Genomic DNA, 21185 nt, shown 5'->3' with positions numbered 1-21185 from the left:
GGCCTACCTGACTGGGTGTGGCGTCGCACTAGTGCGCGATTGCCCATTTGTCTATTAAAAGCTTTACTTCAGAATGTATGTGGGCTGCAATGTAAGCCGGTAGAGTATTATACAGTCAGTAATGGATGAGTTGTGTCCTGCAGACTGACATCACAACCATCTGTTGCAGCTGTGCATGTGAAAGCAGTGGACTAGCGCTGGCAGGCCACTTACATTATACGAAATTAAAAATATTAATAACTAATAAAAGAATAACCTGAGAAATGTCATGGCTACGAAGTCTTTCGCGACGTATTTCCTGAGTAAAAATTTCTCGGTGTACATGCCGCATCAAATCAGGATAAATCTCCAAGCTTTCGACCACTACCTCCATGGTCGTTGTCAGGGCTAAAACTGACTGTCGTGAACTAGCGAGGTTCCCACTTTTATATGCAAAGGACGGCTTCTTATTGGCTGGAATACGTCAGCGATATGGCGCGTAGCGAAGTGGTGCCCTCTACTTCCATAGATGTAGTTGCTATCCCGCGTTGCTTGCAGCGCCATCCCTTAAATCAGGAGGTAAAGTGCGAGAAGTTTTTCTCTGCGATTTTTCTTTATCCAGTGCACTGTTCCAAGTGTTGCTAAGTGCATAGCCATTGTCTCTATTAAAGTTATTATCGCTAAGTCTAATTTCGACTGCTTCCCGGATCACAGAGTCCCAGTAATTCGATGTGTGGGCTATTACTCTGGTTTCTTCAAATAAAATATTATGCTTGTTAAGCAGGCTATGTTCAGCCACCGCTGATTTTTCCAAATACCTGTATTTCAGGTGGCGTTGGTGCTCGATGCAGCGGTCGGCAACAGTTCTTACAGACTGGCCCACGTAATTCTTGCCGCATTCGCAAGGAATAGTATAAATTCCCGGCACTCTTAAGCCGAGACTATCTTTGACTGGTCTCGACATTTCCTTAATTTTCCTAGGTGGTCGGAAAACTGGTTTTATTCCTTGCCTCTTCAGGACTCTGGCTATCTTGCTCGTTGTAGCACCGCAAAAAGGAAGCCGCGCTATGTGTTGGTCCTCTTCTTGTATGTGGCCGGCATCGTGTCTTACTTTCTTGGACAATACTGATTTAATTTCACCGGCAGAATAACCATTCCTCTTGAAAACAGTTGTCAAATGGTTGATCTCGGGACCGAGGTGGTCCTTGTCGGAAATAGTCCTGGCTCTGTGTACTAAAGTATTCAGCATAGCTCTCTTCTGAGACCGATGATGGAAGCTATGGCTATGCAGATATAAGTCTGTATGGGTTGGCTTCCTGTACACAGAATGGCCCAGTCGTCCATCCGGCTTTCGCTCTACCAACACATGTAAAAAAAGTAACTTCCCTTCCTTCTCTACCTCCAATGTAAATTTTATGTTCGGATGTACACCATTCAGATGTTCGACGAACTGCTGCAGCGTGTCGCTGCCGTGTGGCCAGATTAAAAAAGTATCGTCGACGTATCTGTAGAAGCATGATGGGCGGAGGTGAGCACTGCTCAGGGCTCATTCTTCAAAGTCCTCCATGAAAAAATTCGCTATTGCTGGTGACAGTGGCGAACCCATGGCTGTTCCATCCGTCATTTCATAATAATTTCCACTGTATAAAAAATAAGTGGTCGTCAAGGTATGCTGGAACAACTTCAAAATTTCTGAGGAGAAATGAGCAGACAACAATTGTAATGTGTCATCCACAGGTACTTTGGTGAACAGAGAAACCACGTCGAGGCTGACCATGATATCACTTGGGCCTATCTTCATCTGTTTAATGATATCAACAAACATTTTTGAATTTTTAATATGATGTGGGCAGTGACCAACTATAGGCGCCAACAATTTAGTTAAGTGCTTTGCAAGCTTGTACGTAGGAGAGCCAATAGCGCTAACAATCGGTCTCAATGGGACGTTCTTCTTATGAACCTTTGGCAAACCATACAGTCTTGGTGGCCTAGGTGCTCTCGGCCGTAAGTTCTTCACCAGTTCGTTGGAGATTTATCCTGATGTGACGCAGCATGTACACCGAGAAATTTTTACTCAGGAAATATGTCGCGAAAGTCTTCGTAGCCATATTAGTTTCCTCTACGGGGAGGACATAGCGCGCAGCGTTCGTCACCTGGAGAAGCTACGCCTGAAACAGTCTCAGTTGCTGAGCAATCTGGCTTTTTTACAACGCTGTCGTGACAAGGAGGTAGTACCGAAGTTTGCAGTCGTCAAACACCACATCAGAAGCGCTGCAGTAACAGAATTTTAGGAAAGACCAGCCATGCTATTGTGAAGGAGAGGATACTTCATACCAGGTATGAACTAGACATGAACGCTCGCCTGTTATTTAGTTGCCATTTATTTCTGGCCGAAGTCCTCTCACCATTGGACTGGGAATGGGTGGATATGACTTTGGCGGCACACCAACGAGCCAATTTAAGCAGGACTACGGCGAAACAGGCCGATAAATTTGAGCGGCTTAACCATGATCAAGGAACTACTGGGTCCAACGGCATTCACCGCACTGTTCTCAACTTCTCTGACAAGGAACTTGATGAAGCTACCATCTCGGCTCTCAGTAAAGGATTGAACTTTGCCCCAGCTCCACGCAAGTTACCGGTGGTTGAGATCATTAGTGGAGTGGAACAAGCAGTTCATCATCTTCCTCAAGAAGCAGCGGATGACGTAAGGCTTGCTACTAGCCGGATTTTAGCGACATCCAAGCTGCCTAAGTCAAACATTAGTAGAGAGGAGAGACAAGGACTGAAATTGTTGCAGAAGGATGAAGATCTAGTTGTTTTACCTGCTGACAAGGGGAACGCCACGGTAATCCTCAATGCTACAGATTACCATAAGAAAGTTGGATTATTACTGGAGGACAGCACATACCGGGTTCTCAGACGGGATCCCACATCGGCGCTCAGCAGGAAGACAAGGGAGCTACTAAAAAACTCTGGCCTTTCCGACGAACTGGTGAAGAACTTACGGCCGAGAGCACCTAGGCCACCAAGACTGTACGGTTTGCCAAAGGTTCATAAGGAGAACGTCCCGTTGAGACCAATTGTTAGCGCTATTGGCTCTCCTATGTACAAGCTTGCAAAGCACTTAACTAAATTGTTGGCGCCTATAGTTGGTCACTGCCCACATCATATTAAAAATTCAAAAATGTTTGTTGATATCATTAAACAGATGAAGATAGGCCCAAGTGATATCATGGTCAGCCTCGACGTGGTTTCTCTGTTCACCAAAGTACCTGTGGATGACACATTACAATTGTTGTCTGCTCATTTCTCCTCAGAAATTTTGAAGTTGTTCCGGCATACCTTGACGACCACTTATTTTTTATACAGTGGAAATTATTATGAAATGATGGATGGAACAGCCATGGGTTCGCCACTGTCACCAGCAATAGCGAATTTTTTCATGGAGGACTTTGAAGAATGAGCCCTGAGCAGTGCTCACCTCCGCCCATCATGCTTCTACAGATACGTCGACGATACTTTTTTAATCTGGCCACACGGCAGCGACACGCTGCAGCAGTTCGTCGAACATCTGAATGGTGTACATCCGAACATAAAATTTACATTGGAGGTAGAGAAGGAAGGGAAGTTACCTTTTTTAGATGTGTTGGTAGAGCGAAAGCCGGATGGACGACTGGGCCATTCTGTGTACAGGAAGCCAACCCATACAGCCTTATATCTGCATAGCCATAGCTTCCATCATCGGTCTCAGAAGAGAGCTATGCTGAATACTTTAGTACACAGAGCCAGGACTATTTCCGACAAGGACCACCTCGGTCCCGAGATCAACCATTTGACAACTGTTTTCAAGAGGAATGGTTATTCTGCCGGTGAAATTAAATCAGTATTGTCCAAGAAAGTAAGACACGATGCCGGCCACATACAAGAAGAGGACCAACACATAGCGCGGCTTCCTTTTTGCGGTGCTACAACGAGCAAGATAGCCAGAGTCCTGAAGAGGCAAGGAATAAAACCAGTTTTCCGACCACCTAGGAAAATTAAGGAAATGTCGAGACCAGTCAAAGATAGTCTCGGCTTAAGAGTGCCGGGAATTTATACTATTCCTTGCGAATGCGGCAAGAATTACGTGGGCCAGTCTGTAAGAACCGTTGCCGACCGCTGCATCGAACACCCACGCCACCTGAAATACAGGTATTTGGAAAAATCAGCGGTGGCTGAACATAGACTGCTTAACAAGCATAAGATTTTATTTGAAGAAACCAGAGTAATAGCCCACACATTGAATTACTGGGACTCTGTGATCCGGGAAGCAGTCGAAATTAGACTTAGCGATAATAACTTTAATAGAGACAATGGCTATGCACTTAGCAACACTTGGAACAGTGCACTGGATAAAGAAAAATCGCAGAGAAAAACTTCTCGCACTTTACCTTCTGATTTAAGGGATGGCGCTGCAAGCAACGCGGGATAGCAACTACATCTATGGAAGTAGAGGGCACCACTTCGCTACGCGCCATATCGCTGACGTATTCCAGCCAATAAGAAGCCGTCCTTTGCATATAAAAGTGGGAACCTCGCTAGTTCACGACAGTCAGTTTTAGCCCTGACGACGACCATGGAGGTAGTGGTCGAAAGCTTGGAGATTTATCCTGATTTGACGCGGCATGTACACCGAGAAATTTTTACTGAGGAATGTCATATTTGATGTACATCCTTCTGTTGTGAAAACAAACAATATGTCAAAGTCTGAGATCAAAAATGGTTGTATTTTGAAAGTTAGTAAAATACCAAAAAAATAAATAAAAATCGTAATTTTTCGACAGTCGAGAATTTAAATAAATACAGTGATGTAATAGTTCACCTTCAGTGACTATGTACGATGATCTGATAACACTTTCAGTGTTCATATATAAATTTGGAAAGTTTTTAGTTTCAGAAAACCTCTGTGACTTTCTATAATAATAATTTCAAGAATTCTAAGTAAATGTGTGTATTGTGTGTTAGGGTGCATGTGAATGAGAATGCATGCGTGAGAGTATGTGGGACATTTGGCATTATTAAAAATCATTCATGTAATTCTCTACAGGAAATGGCAAGTGTTCCAACTCTGTAACATGGGAACGAATCCACTAGTGGTTACCCTACTAGTGAATGTCGGATGTCCAAGTATGTATGTTTATGTATAAGAAAGCCAGAACATTCGTGACTACATAATAAATTTCCAGATGTAGAGTAAAGCTTATAGTTCATTTTGTTTTGTTTATTTAATTAGAGAGTTTTGTGTTACTTAATTTGATGACGTCAATGAGCCTAGAGAAGTGGTTGGTGCATGCTAGATTTTGGGGCAAGCCGTTCCCTAGAAGTGAGTTCTCATTGGTCTTAAGTTCTGACAGCCAATGAGAAGTGAGATGGTTGTCCACCTAGTGAGGAGAGATAGAGTTTTGAGTGTGGGAGAGTGGGAAGAGAGTCGCGAGCTAGCTTTGATTGGAGGCGGTTATGCCGGATGTGACTTTTCGCATTATGTGTAAGATGAAGTCTTGGGATGACTTCTGCATTATGGTCCAGTATTAATGGTATCTGGTAGCGACCAGAAACTGTTTATGAAAACTTTAGAGTGTTGTGATAATTCGTTCCGACAAAAATCGCGAGTGAACTTTGAATTATATAGCTTGGCAGTACTGAGTATATTCTTACTATGTACTTCATGGTGAGCATAAACTTTAACTAAAGATAACCACTGAATATCATGTGCAGAAGTAATTGGCCGATCATTGACTGTATTACAAGTAATTGGTTTCGGAATTTGGGAAGGTAAAAGTTCTGGCTGTTTTAGGTATGGTGATAACTGTGAGCAGAAACTTTAGTAATTTTCGTAAATGTGGGCTGATGATCTTGCTCAACGGCAATAAAGATCTATTGAAGGTTTAAATTTGAACTTCATGTTTAAAGTACGAGTGACATCCCCTTTCCGAATCATTTCTTTAAAGTACATAGACAATTTTCAGCAAATTTTACTTATAGCGGCCTCTGGCTTGTAGTTATGAGGTTACAGTTTCCTCAAGACTGCTTTTCTGTGATCTCTTAAGTAGCTGCAGTCAGGAGTTTACGTGCAAAGATCTACCACTGTAAAGAGGTAGGTGAACAAAAATTATAAAAGAAATTGCATTGCAGCAGCAGCAACGTATAATCTGTCGCAATCGGTGCATTGCACGCATGCACGTAAAAATCCGTCGCATGGGGACAGAGCCAAGGCAGGGGTTGCTATGAGTATCAATAACCCGCATTGCTCCTCTACTCCCCCCCCTGGCTACTGACCTTCAAGCAGTTGCTGTTGAAGTTCATGTGTGTCAGAGGATCACTGTTTTTTCACTTGTAACAGAGTCTGAGGATCTGACAGACCTTATTGGACAACTCCCATGACTATTTCTCATACTGTGAGACTTCAATGCTCATTATGTCTTGTGCACCTCAAGCTCTACTTACCTGTAGGGTTTAGGTTTTGGGGAACCTCATGACATCTTATGAGCTGTGAATCCTTAACACAGACACCTACACTCATTTCTGTGCTGCTACTGGGTCATATTCAGTCATCAACCTCTCTTTCTGCTCTCCAGTCCTTGTAGACTCTGTTCAATGGTAGGTCACTGACGACCTTCTTCCAGTGACCACTTCCCACTCACATTCACCTACTATATGGAGCATTCCCTGAAGGAAGCCACCAAAAAGGATGGTGAACAGGGTGAACTGGATGCTGTTAAGTGAGCTAGCAGTGTTTGAAAACCGTGACAGTGCCCAGAATAAGTGGACTACATTACAAAACTGATAGATCATGCCACTGGCTTATACATCCCAAAGTCCTCACATCTTCTTAGGAGGCATCCTGTACCTTGGCAGACTGAAGAGTGCCACTAAGCAATGTGGATCAGGTGTGCTACAGTTCGTCACTTTAAGTACTACCCATCAACAGAGAAACTCACAGCTTTTTGGGTTGCAAGAGCCAAAGCTTGACAAATACACTCCTGGAAATGGAAAAAAGAACACATTGACACCGGTGTGTCAGACCCACCATACTTGCTCCGGACACTGCGAGAGGGCTGTACAAGCAATGATAACACGCACGGCACAGCGGACACACCAGGAACCGCGGTGTTGGCCGTCGAATGGCGCTAGCTGCGCAGCATTTGTGCACCGCCGCCGTCAGTGTCAGCCAGTTTGCCGTGGCATACGGAGCTCCATCGCACCTTTAACACTGGTAGCATGTCGCGACAGCGTAGACGTGAACCGTCTCTCCATGTGGCAACTGGAATTGCACTGTCTAAGACTCATGATACTGTACCCATTTACAACTAAATCTGGTACTGCATGCTTTGACATTTGTCAGTAGTGTCAAAAGAAATCCCCCTTGACTGTCCTAATTTGATATGGCAGACAAGTCACTTCCCCAACTTATGGAGAGAGGCAATACTGATACCTCATCTCAAACAAGGATAGGACTGCACATGTCCCAGTAGTTACCAGAGTATTGCCTTAAAGAGCAGTGTAAAAAGGCCCTGAAAGGAATGGTTAACTGTCATCTGGTCTAGTTGTCAGACAAGGCAACTCCTTACCAGCTCTTAGTGTGGTTGTGGTTTCTGAATTCATTCAACTGTCAACAATCTGACTCTGCTAGAGGTGGCTATTAAGCTGGCTTTCCTACATAAACATCACTGTACTGGCATATTCTTTGATGTCAGTAAGGCATATGATGCTACTTAGACACACAATATTCTTGCAAAACTGCATCAGTGGCTCTTTCATGTCATATGGTCTTTCCTGTCTCAGCAGTTTTTTGGGTCCCAAATTGGTCAGATCATTTTCAGCAGGAGAATGGTGTCCCTGAGGGCAGTGTTTTAAGTATTACCTTCTTTGCTATAGCCATCAATGGTATCATGTCTATCGTACAGAGTCCTGTACAATGCTTCTAACTTGTGGATGATTTTTCTGTTTCCTGTTCCTTCTCCAGTGTTGCAACAGCAACTGATCAGTTGAAATTTACATTATGGAGGTTATAGCAGTGGGCTATGAAGACAGGTTTTTAGTTTTCTATAGGTAAGTGTGTGTTTGTTCATTTTAAATTTTCTCATAATTTTTTAAACTTCCCTGACTTGCATATGAGGGACACCATTCTACTTTTTAAAGACTCAGTGAGGCTTTTGGGCCTAACCTTTTACTCCAAACTGCCGTGGTTACCACAGCTGAGAGACCTGAAATCCAGAACCTGGAAGGCACTGAATATTATAAAATGCTGCAGCCACAGGTCTTGGGCAGCAGACAGGGCCATTGGTGCAGTTTTATAGGCCTTTTGTGCATTCATGGCTAGGCTATTGATGTGCAGTGCACAGGTCAATGAGGCATTCTTATCTGAAGATTATTGATGCCGCTGTCCACCACTAGGGGATTTTGCTGGCCACAGGTGCTTATAGGGCCAACCCCATACCCAGTATCTGTGCTGAGGCTGGGGAACCACCGCAGCTCCTCATGGCACATTAGGACTGTAAGTTCATTGCAGCTCCAAATTCACCTCCATACCATACTGTTTCTTGTCTGTCTCTGGAATGCTTTTTCTCCCATTGTCCATGAGCAACAGTGCTGTTTGGGATTAGGGCTCAGCATGTGCTGGATTCACTTTGTATGGAGTACATCCAACAACAAATCCAGGGATTTATCTGACTGCCACCATTGTTACTAGAGAGGCCCAAGGTAATTTTAGATTTAGTGCAGTACAGGAGAGATTTCACTCCCTAATATGTTTTTAATACTTTATTTTATGACATATTGAATGACCACAATGATTTGACAGTGGTCTCTATGGATGAGTCAAAATAAGAGGATTCCATTGGTTGCTCTGTTATTTTTCCTGATTGTGTTCTCAATGTCTGACTACCTCGAGACTTTATTATCATTGACGCCAAACTGTATGTGATTTTTTGGGCACTGGAGTAAATGAGATGTGCATCAAGTGCTAAATTCCTTGTCTGTTCTGATTTTCCAAGTGCCCTTCAGTCTCTACAACACTTGTACCCAGCAGATAAAATAGTCCACTATATCCAGGACACCCTCCTCCAACTACAACAGCTGGGCAAGGAGGTGTTTTTCTGGTGGGTACCAACGCCCATGGGTATTGTGAAGAATGAAAGAGCAGATGTAGCAGTCAAGGATATGTGTTGTGATCCTCAGTTAGTTAAGTGAGTCATTCCTTTGTACACTGTCTCCTCACTGTTAAGGTACAGAATCGTGCCTCGATGGGAAGATGAGTGGCTGAAGTGACAGATAATAAGCTGCATATAGTAAAGTGCACTATGTGGCCACGTCGTACATCCTTCCAGCCATGAAGATAGGATGAGGTCCTCCTTACTTGTCTTTGCATAGACCACAGTTCTGCGACACATGGCTTCTTGCCCCAGTGTGAAGAAACTCCTATGTGTCGGGCTTGTGGCGTACAGATAACAGTGCCCCACATTTTACTAGGCTGTGTTTCATTTTTGCGTCAGAGGGCAGTGGCAGATTTGCTGGTGGATCTGCCCTCTATTTTAAGTGACAATGAAAGAAATGTGGCTACAGTTTTAAGGTTTTGTGACATGTTCAACTGGTTTTTGCAAATTCTAGAGAGATCTTAATGTGCTAACAGGGTAACTGGCTCACTCATGTTCTTTTGTAAGTGATCATCCAGTAACATTTCCCTGTGGCTTTCTTTTTAGTTTTTCTGTGGTTTTACTTCTGTTTTAATGCCAGGTATACCACATTTCACCCTTCTTCATTGTATTAAAGTTGGTGAGCAGAGTGATTGTGTGGGTCAGTGCGAGAGAGGTGGGATTGAGTGAATGAATGCCATTTTATAGGTTTCCTTCTCACTCTGTGACAACAATTTTAGTCATTTTATCCACATTTGTTCCTTTTAGTATGTGTAATAGTGCTGATAACCTTGATGTTGAGTGCACACACACACACACACACACACACACACACACACACACACCTACCTCCAGTTCTTGAGACTAACTCTGTGTTTTTATGATGCTGAAATGAAATCTATAAAGGATCTTGCCAATTAAATAATGTTATTTTCATGTAGGAAGAAGTTCTTCATGTAATATCACCCACTGATAAAGATAATGAGCCATAGCTTGTCACATTTCGAGTCCAGCCTGCACCCGTGCTTTTTTCTTTATTTATTTTTTTAATTTTTTTTTTATTAAGTGTCTACTGGTCTAAGGAAACTGTTTCTTGATTTAAACCATCAGCATTAGGAGGTGCTGGTCTGGGGATGTCTGTGCTGTGGTGGTTTTTTTTTTTTTTTTTTTGGCAGCCTGTGGCAATCTGTCATATGCAAGAATTTTTGGAGATGTGGCTATTCATTGCAAAAGGAGAAACCTCATAATATTGGCCAATATCAGTCCATGCTCAATCCTTTGGCACATAGCATCTACTGAAGATAAGGGAAGGATGTACATGAAGTGCTGGAGGAACACGTCCTCTTCATCCTGCACAAACTGTGTCAACCTCGTACATACCATTGGAGGGAAGGAGGATATAGTAACTTTGGCACCCCTGTTGGCAATAGAGGGGTATTTTCAAAAACATGCAATTCAATGGTGCTAGATTGTTCAACATCCAGTGATCATTACAGTATTTTTATAGAAAAGTCAGAAGATGGGAAGAACTGTACATGCAGCGAGCCTCCTGAAGAAAAGTTGAACCTGAAACAAGCTAACTGTGACAGTTTAAGGGAAACTATAGCAGCCTCATCACACTCAAGTGACTGGTTAAGACATAGACTGCTGGGTACTCATTTTAATTAACTGCTGCAGAGGACAGAGTGGGAAGCCATCCCTACTATGTGTCCACATCTGTCTTAGTTACCACGGACACATGCATTAATGTATCTGAGGGGAAGGACAAAAATTTTAAGATGCATGTATCAGAAAGCACCACCTGTCCAGGAATGTGACAGTTTCAATGCTACAATAAGCAGCAAGCTACCTTTAAAGCAGAGCTATTCAATGTAAGACATGAACACTCGAAGAACGACCTTTGTATGGAGGTTGTGCTAGAGCTTTGGGGCAGGGTCTATAAACTCCTGTCAGGGAAGATTAAAACACCGACAGTTTTGTCAACACTTATATAAGACAATGGAAGTATGACTCGGGAATTGAGACAGCAGAATTTCTAACAGGAAGATTCTCTCTAATGATAAACATACACAAATGAACCACAACATCATAGACTAAGAGCAAATCTGGAGGATGCTAACACTTCAGATTCTTGCTAGTCCTGAGTCTTGGGCAGTGCACTTACAGGGCAAATAGGTCTATAAGGCTTACAATCCATATCTTCAGACTTCTTAATAATGACTATGCTTGAAGTTTCCTAGAATTCTGAGACCCTTACCAGTGTTATACAATTACTGAATAATTCTATAAGAAAAGGGGTGATTTGCAACAGTGCTTCATGCAAAACTTGTTGGTGAATGCCATCAGGAGCTGGGGTCTTCTTAGCCTCAAGTTTTTCCAGTGCATCCACAACATCCTTATGTGGCAGTTCCCAATAATAATTAATATTTCAAATGCCCTTGGTGACTGTGATGGCCTGCAGTATTCATCTGATTAAGCAGAACTGTTGTATTTTCAGTTTGCTTCCACCACTTCCAACCAGATGGGTCTACATGCCTTTGCACTACGAGAATCTTATAGTTTATCATAGACAGAAGTGTCAACTCAATTACAATTTAACAGATTATCATCCCAATTACAGCTCAATGAAATACCTAAGTACCTGTGGAACTCCTGTAATATTTGAATTTTATCACTCACCACCTTACACTGCAGATTTCTGTTTACATATACTCATTGTCAGATCTTCCGGCTTTATATCACCATATTACAGATTTTTATTTCCATTTCATGTTATTCTAGTTGCCCACTCCTCCTTGAACTTCTGCTGCTCAGCTGCAACCAACTGCTTGACTGTAATTTTTTTCTGCCTGTACTGACACCTTCTCCTCTGTTACACTTGAATCCCCCATTATTTTTGATTAATGCAGAGTTAGTATTGCACAGCTCTGATTGCTTAGAGACTTTTTAATATTTTTGTTCTACCAAGCTGTTTATGTAGGTTATCATATTTGATGTTTCTGAACATCTTTTCAATTTATATAGAAATAGATATGTGTTGAACTGAATCCATACTGATAATAATTTTTGAAATATATTCAACTGTTACACCAACAACTGGCACAAAAAGCTGGACCTGCCTTTTACATATGCAAGCGAAAACAAGAAATTTTGGGAAACAAATGTGGGTTGAAGGTGGGGATAGCTGGACCAGTCATTTAAATTTACCTATGTAAATACTTAACAACAAGTTTATTAGTAATAAGTACAAAACTTTCATACAGTCTTAGACTTCTTAAAAATAACGTATAATGTTAGTTATTGAAAGAACCTTTAAATAAAAATATTTTTCAGTATGTCAAAGATGTAATTATTAATCATTCTTTTTACTCTTCAATTTCTTTGACTGAGCAGAATGTTTTTGACCTGTAAGCATTCTAAGAAGATATTTAATTAAGCCAACACTTGCTAAGCATATTAGTATTATTACAGCCAAAAGAAAACCAACAATATCTAGCAACATGTACTGATACCATGACAGATCGAGAGCTGCAGAACGAAGATGGTGAGCACCATTGTGTCTTAATACATATTCAGTCCAATAAACTGCTTCCTCCAATGGTTTAATTGGGCGATCGTGGAATATGCGGTTTCGTTTCAGTACATTTTCCTTGTATCTGAAACCATTCAACAGTTTATTATGATTATTGCTCATGAATTCAGCATATGAAATATTTCTGCAAATTTAATTATGTCTGTAATCACTAAAAACGTTAGTGAGGAAATACCCAGAAACTGTTTTCCCAAATGAGTGAAAATTACCACCTCACTGCATACAGCTCATGAGGCTATTTCTGTCCATTTCATTTATTTGAGGTCTTGGCTGTGAATGAATTTCTCCAGCAAGTTGACTGCAGGAACTTGCATGTCACAGAAAATCACTGGTAACTGTCTGCTGTAGACTATAGTTGGCTGATGAGACCCAGGGGATAAAAGATACCGTTTTTTTAGTGGCAGTATTTTTTTAAAGACTGCCAGATGAGTGTTCATCTTAGAGGGGTCAATCGTAATGTTTCAAATGATAAAAATTCAGATTTGATGATGTGCAGAGGCAGTTGTATTGAGATTGATAATGACATCATTTGGGAATGTCTTCTGTAAATAAATATAAACTGAATTGAAAAATAGATTAAAATGAATGAGATTAAAATTAGATAGATCTGTAATTGAGCAGTGGTAACTCAACTCTTGTGATTTTGGTGCATCATCCACATACACGATAAGAAGGGGGAAGGGTAAATTTATACTGCCTCTGGCTCACTACATACCACCCACTATACATTATCCTTACAGATCACATATGCAGATGTAAAAAGAGAAAGCAAGAGAGACTGTGGCATATGTTACACCATGTGGGTGATAAAATACATGTTAGTGGTACTGTAATCCATGCTATTGTCTTAATACTCAGTTTTTCTTCCACAGCAACAGCTACCCTATCACATTCTACATAATCATTTTCTTTCTGGTATGCAAATCACAGTATGGATAAAATATAAGTAAGATAAAACATGGTACAGCAGATTTACATTTTATTGAATAAATGCATACACAGGTAAAGACACACAGCTGTATAACATTGATAGTAAGACTGAAATGAAGTCTCTGGTCGAGTCACATATACTGCACTCATGGCACATCAGTGATGTATTTGTAGTGGGTGTCCAGTGCACAGGCTATGGTTACACAAATGGGTCACAAGTATCCTGGCATCAAAAGGCATTGGTCATATAATGAATATTACCACAATTTTTTACTGTTAAAGCACTTAATATTCAGGGAAGGTATTCTGCAACTTTCCAGTGCAGTGCATAATTTATTTCTGCTGTTTTTGAAGCATGATAAGTAGTTTTTACTGGGTTTTGGGGCAAAATGATCTCTCGTGCAACCAATGTTCTAGTTTATCTCGAAGATGTCTGATATCTCTTGCTTTGCGGATGATACAGAAAAGATCAAGGTCTAAATACTTGTCTGACACTGTTCAGATTGTTTTCATGATTACTGATCTTATCTCTACATACTGAAACTAATAGTCTGATCACATACCAGGATAAATTATCTCATATCATTACATCATCTGCATTGAATTTGACTATCTCCACAGTGCCCAGACAAATCACAACATCCATGTAGGATGATGTGAGTGCCGCATTATGCTCATTGACCCATTGATCCATAAATCCTTTCTCTGTACCTTCAGAGACCAATGGCAGCATTGTTGGCACCATCATAATCCCCACTGCAGTCGTCTGGATGATCTGATGTGGTCCACCCCAACTTCCTCTCCTGTGCCAACCTGTTCATCTCAGAGCAGCACTCACACTCAATATGCTCAGTTATTTGTAGGATATAGTCCAATCTCTGTCTTTCCCTACAGATATATGCTCTACTGCTCTCTTTAGTAATCATGGAAGTTATTCCCTGATTTTTTAACAAATGTCCCATAACTCTATTGTTTTCCTAGAAGGTGTTTTCTATATGTTTGTTGCCTTCCTGTTTGCACAGATAAATTCTTAATTCCTTTTCTTATGTCAGTGTACTTCATTTTCAGCATCATTCTGAAAGCACATCTCACATACGAGGGCCGTTCAGAAAGTAACCTCCGGTTGATTTAAAAAAATACACCAAGTTAAATAAAAATATTTTAATATATACATCTTACAACTACATCTTTGCACTATTTTTCTACATAGTCTCCATAGCGATTGAGGCACTTATCGTATCTCTTCACAAGCTTTGAAATTCCTTCTGCATAAAAATCACCCGCTTGTGCCTGGAGCCAGCCTGTGACCGCATCTTTGAGCTCTTCGTCGTCATCAAACCGCTGTGACCCGAGCCATTTCTTCAAATGCATGAAGAGGTGATAATCACTTGGCGCCAGGTCTGGGCTGTAAGGTGGATGGTTGATAACGTCCCACTTGAAGGACTCAAGAAGGGCCGTTGTTCTGCGAGCAGAGTGAGGACGGACGTTAACGTGCAAAAAAACGATACCGGAAGTCAGCATACCACGGCGTTTGTTCTGTATAGCCCGTCGTAACTTTTTTATTGTTTCACAGTACACGTCTTGATTAATGGTCATGCCACGTTCCATGAATTCAACCAACAACACCCCTTTGGCATCCCAAAACACCGTTGCCATCAGTTTTCTGGCAGAAAAATCTTGCGAGGCTTTTCTTGGTTTGGTAGGCGAATTTGAATGTGCCCACATCTTTGATTGTTCTTTTGTCTCAGGGTTCACGTACTTAATCCAGGTTTCGTCACCGGTCACGATTCTGTTTAACAATGGTTCTCCTTCGTCTTCATAACGTGACAGAAAGTCTAATGCAGAGGCCATTCTTTGAGTTTTGTGGTGGTCGGTAAGAATTTTGGGCACCCATCGTGCACAGAACTTACGGTAACCCAATCTTGCTGTCACTATCTCGTACAAGAGAGTCTTAGAAATCTGTGGAAAACCAGTAGACAACTCCGACATTGAGAAACGTTGATTCTCACGAACTTTTGCATCAACTGTCTGAACGAGTTCGTTAGTCACCAATGATGGTCTACCACTCCTCTCTTCATCATGAACGTTTTCTCGTCCACTTTCAAATAAATGTACCCATTCATGGACAACTCCTTCACTCATAACTCTTGGTCCGTACACGGCACAAAGCTCACGATGAATAGCTGCTGCAGAATATCCTTTGGCTGTAAAAAACCTTATGACAGCATGCACTTCACATTTGGCGGGGTTTTCTATTGCAGCACACATTTCAAACTGCCACAAAAACTAAACTAACGCAGGTACGACGTTCACTCGAGCACAGCTTGATGCCGACTGACCTGTTGAGTGCGTGAACGCACAGATGGCGTTGCTACTCCCCCCACAACCCGCACTGTGACCAATTGGAGGTTACTTTCTGAACCGCCCTCGTACTTTGGTTCTCTTCTTCCCAATTTTCCAACAGTCCATGTTTCATTCCATACAATGTTGTGCACCAAATGCTCATTACCAGAAATTTCTTCTCAAATTAAAGCCAATGTTTTTTACTAGATGACTTATTTGAGTGAGGAATGCTCTTTTTGCTTGTATTAGTTTGCCTCTTATATTCTCCTAGCTAGAACCTGTGATGAAGCAGGCTGGCTCCCACTACCCTTCTTTGAGTACATTGCCATATCAAATATTAAATCTATATAAAATTTGGTAATCAAAAGTTGTTGCAATTATAAAATTTCATACAAATAGCCATAGGGAAAATCTTATGCACTAATAGGTAAATTTGGAAGGAAAGATCACTTTCGAATTAAAGAGTTGTTTTTCCTCATTTCAGTAACACATTTACATTAGCCCAAACTTAATTGGTTTAAAAGCATTGATAATTAAAGATTTCACCTTGTCTGAACTTTAAGCGCCACTTATAGCCAAACTGCTGTACATTTCCAGGATATGTTCATATATTTATTATCACTTTAATTTTATGAAGCCAATGACACCCAACTTGAACAACAAGAGTATCTAACTAAAAACTACCAAATTTTCAATAATTAAAATTTAACATATAAGATGGCTCCCATGATCATAAACCCATGATTCCCACTGCATAGGCATACTTAGTACTGCATTTTAATAAATGCAGCTTATGACAATATAAAAACAAAATATAAAGATTCAATAGCCAATAAAAGACAAACTTTCTAACCTATAAACTTTATTAACCTTTACAAATTAACAAAGTTCATTAACATCATGGTGCAAATATTTATAACACCAGCACTAGCGCCATTTCAGTTAGTCTGTTTTTAGTCTGCCTCTATTCTGCTCTGTCATTGTTTAGCACAGCTTCAGTCTATCTAATTTGCATTTTAGCCCAGTCTCGAGAACCATTCATTTAGTTCAAACTGAGAGACCATATTTTATAGTTATGAACAGTAAACATCAAAATGTGCAAGTTATGATTCAGTTGAATAATATTTGTAACTGTAGTAACAGTTTCATGACTTTGTTGTTTACTCAGTTGCATGTGAACCAATTTACAGTCTGTACTGTGAGCACTTTTGCTTTTTGAAAAGATAACTATTAAGCTCCACATATGCCCATACTAACTATCTTTTTGTAAATATTGTTGGAGACTGCACAAGACCTGGTCATCACTGGTAGTTTCTGAAGGACATGATTAAAGATTAATGAAATTCCAGTTTAGAACTTAAATATAGAAGCTTCTGGCTATTCATTTTAAGGATAAATCCTACAACAACAATTTCAGGTGGCTGCTGCTGCTGAAGGCTTCTACCATAACAGGTAGGTTTAGTTACATGATAAACAGCCATGCATTACTGCAGGAGCGTTCCTTAATTTCATCCACTACATGGTCCCCAATTTTGATGTTAAGTTTACCACTAATCTCAATTCTATTACTCCCAATTACTTTCATATTTCTTTAAGTTAATCTCAGTCCATATTCTGCACTCAAAAGCCTGATCATTCAATGCAACATATCATGTAATACTTCTTTGCTTTCACTGAGGATAATACTGTCATCAATTAATGTTATCACTGATATCATTTCACCCTGACTCTTAATGCCCCTGCTGAACCTTTCTTTTGTTTCTGTCACTGTTTCTTAGGTCTACATGTTCAAGAGTAGGGGAGAAAGACTGTATCCCTGTTTTATGCCCTTTTTAATCGAAGCACTTCAATTTTTTGTCTTCCATTCTTACTCGTCCATCTTGGTTCTTGTACATACTTTATATTACCCATCTTTCTCCATAGCTTACACCAATTCTTCTGAGAATTTTGGACATGTTACTCTATTTGACACTGCCAAACACTTTTTCTAATGAAATTTTCACTCTGCAGCAGAGTGTGCGCCAATATGAAACTTCCTGGCAGATTAAAACTGTGTGCCAGACCGAGACTCGAACTCGGGACCTTTGCCTTTCGTGGGCAAGTGCTCTACCACTGAGCTACCCAAGCAAAACTCACAACCTGTCCTCACAGCCCTACTTCTGCCAGTACCTTGTCTCCTACCTTGCCTGCAAAAGGCAAAGGTCCTGAGTTCAAGTCTCGGTCCAGCACACAGTTTTAATCTGCCAGGAAGTTTCACTTTTTCTAATGTCATATCCTATGAAGGTGTCCTGATTTTTCTTCAAGTCACTTCCATTATCATGTGCGATGTCAGAACTTCCTCTCTGGTGCCTTTACATTTAATAATAGGCATTGTGTTGCCACTTCCTCGAACACTTTTAGAAATTCGAAAGGTATGCTATCTGTTCCTTCTGTCTTATTTCATTGCAAGTCTTCCAAAACTGTGTCATACTGTGACTACTGGATCCCCTGTGTCTTCCAAATTGACATCCATTTTTTCTTCTATGAAATGAGGAGACAGTTCATCTTCACACAGAGACCTTCAATGCACTCTTTCCACCTATTCACTTTCTCATCTGCATTTAACAGTGGAAGTCCTTTTGCATTCTTAATGATGACATATTTATTTTTAATTTCACAGAAACTTATCTTGATTTTCTGTTACTGAATGTGTCTTTCTGGTGACCTATTTCCTTTTCAGTTCCTTCATATATTTTCTGTAGCCATTCTGCTTCAGTTTCCCTGGAGTTCTTACTGATCTAGTTCCAAAGTAACTCATATTGCTGTATTACTTTCTTTTCTCAATCATTTTTATATTTCCATCTTTCATCAATCAGTTGAATTATTTCTGCTGTTCCCCATGTTTCTTTTCAGTTATGGTACCTCCCTATGCATCATTATAGCCTCAAACTTTTTGCACATGATGCAGTTATCTGTAGCAAAATACAAAGTGAAACAGCTGCGCAAATATTCAGTCTGATCTTTGTAATGTTTCACACTGCTGCAAACTTTGCAGATCTGCTTTAAATGCCTAGAAATGTAAAATGTTAATTTCAAAAAGTTAAAATGTGTGATATTTCATGTCTACAATATCAGTGAGCTACAGATGGAGTCACTCTACTCAAACGAGTTCCTGGGAGTAACAATTTGTAGAGATACAAAATGGAATGATCACAAATACTCAGTTACAGGTAAAATACAGGGAATACTTCCATTCATTGGTGGGACAGCAGCAAATGAAATCAGTCTGTAAAGGAGCTTCTTACAAAACACTATTGAAGCCCAAATTAGAATATTACTCAAACTCAAATGTGTGGAATCTACACCAGATATACTGAATATATATGAAGAAGGGCAGTGCAAATGATCACAGATTTGTCTGATGTTTGGTAGAGCTTCATTGAGGGAATGAAACCTGCCTGAACTGGCAGGCACTTGAAGATGGACACTTCCAAAGTTTCAAGAAGCAGCAATAAGTGAGGAACATAGGAATATACTACAACCTCTTATGTATCACTGCTGTAGGGATCACATAGGCAAGCATGCAGAGAGACATTTAAACAGTCATTCTTCCCAAACTCCTCACATGAACAGAACTGGAAGAAGTCCTGATAAGTGGTACAGTAGGAAGTACCCTCTGCCATACACTTCAGTGGTGTGCAGAGGGAAGATGTAGATTTGTATTCTGTGTTTACCCTTGTGATCAGTAGTTTCTGGAGAAAAGTGCAACATGAAAATAAAGTCCCATGATCGATCAATTGATCATTGCTACTGACCTCTGTACATGAGTTGTAATAAAAGTTCTCTGCAGTAGTTGATAAGGATATTTGTAGATTCATTTGTAGACTGGTCTTTGGAATTCAGCAGTCTGATGTTACACATAGTGCATGGCCCATCAGTTTACAATGGCTTCAAAGGGTCATATCATTATAAATGCAACACAGAGTTAATTTGGCATTGAAATCTCATGTATAACTAATTTAAAATAGGTATTAAGGACTCCTATAGCCTTGTTTTGCTAGAATCTTAGAAGTGGGAAAACAACCAGTCCTGAGAAGTGTCAGATCTTTTATATTTAATATTCTTTCAGTAGGATGAATTTAAACTAAGGAGCATGCTAAATGATGGTTAGACAATATGATGCAAAATTTGTTTCCTGTGTGGGTATGCATACCATGCGGTCAGTGCTTACTGCACAGCACACATTGCACTTAATTTAAAAGGAAAAGAGAGTCAGGAGTGGAGTGAACAGAACACATATTTTACAATTTTAGAAATTTAGCCACATGATTATTTATGTACAAACTACTCACAATCAAAAACTACTTTTAAATTGTTTAACCATTTGTTTACTACTGTTCTTGTCCTTGTTGGCAAGGAATTTACTGTCTTAGTATCTGAAAAGGGGGCCTACAACAACAAGATGTTTGTGTTTAAATGGGTAACTGCACATTTGAGTCATGCCGGCAAGTACGCCACTGGTCCTGTTCGATAAACGAGGTGCCTGCAAGTTATTTGCAAAATATGATGCAAGGCCAGCTCACCAAAGTATGGCCCTGCACTGTCATTGGGAAGCCATCAGGTTGTAACAACCACAAATCTTCATACTGCACCCAGGTCCTCATTAAAAACACTGCAAATTCACTGAGTTTGCAGGTGACACCCAAGCATAGCTACTGTTGCTACTGATCAGTGCATGCACACACACACAAGAACGATATCATCTCTTGCTAGCAGAAAATCCAGCAGAAGCACCTGGTTTTGCATGTGGTGGTGGGGAAGGAAACATTCCTGTTGGCAGTTGCCAATTGGACATGGGATCTTTGGAGAAAGTTCAGGTGCAGCTGGACAGATAAAGCTGTCTGCTAGGGCAGACTGTATGGGCCTTAGAATTTGTAATTTAGAGGCACCATACAGTTCCCCCCCCTTGCAAGATGTGGATGCCAGGTTGGTCATGTATGAGTGCAGCTCCAGGCCATCAGTCACCGATGACACGGGTGTCGGTGATAGAGATGCACCGAAACACTGGTCTGACATTGGGTTACAGAGGCAGTTCCCACTGTGTTGGCATAGGGGCGAGGTGTTGTGACATGCGATGGAGAGAAGCAGCTGGGCCACTACGGCGGCCACAGTGGTGGGTCAGCGGTGTC

General features: G+C 40.8%; 1 protein-coding gene across 1 annotated transcript in view; it reads right to left on the bottom strand.

Moving 5' to 3' along the window:
- Positions 1-12504: 12504 nt before the first annotated feature.
- The window catches only part of LOC124712488 (UDP-glycosyltransferase UGT5-like), a 55537-nt gene continuing 46856 nt past the window's right edge, over positions 12505-21185 (bottom strand). Inside the window, exon 5 of the mRNA XM_047242783.1 lies at positions 12505-12808. Within this exon, the coding sequence (XP_047098739.1) occupies positions 12505-12808 (304 nt within the window). The remainder of the gene's footprint in view (positions 12809-21185) is intronic.

The sequence above is a fragment of the Schistocerca piceifrons genome, chromosome 8 (genome assembly GCF_021461385.2).
Source record: "Schistocerca piceifrons isolate TAMUIC-IGC-003096 chromosome 8, iqSchPice1.1, whole genome shotgun sequence".
NCBI lineage: Eukaryota > Metazoa > Arthropoda > Insecta > Orthoptera > Acrididae > Schistocerca > Schistocerca piceifrons.
This window is presented reverse-complemented; position numbering and strand designations above follow the sequence as displayed.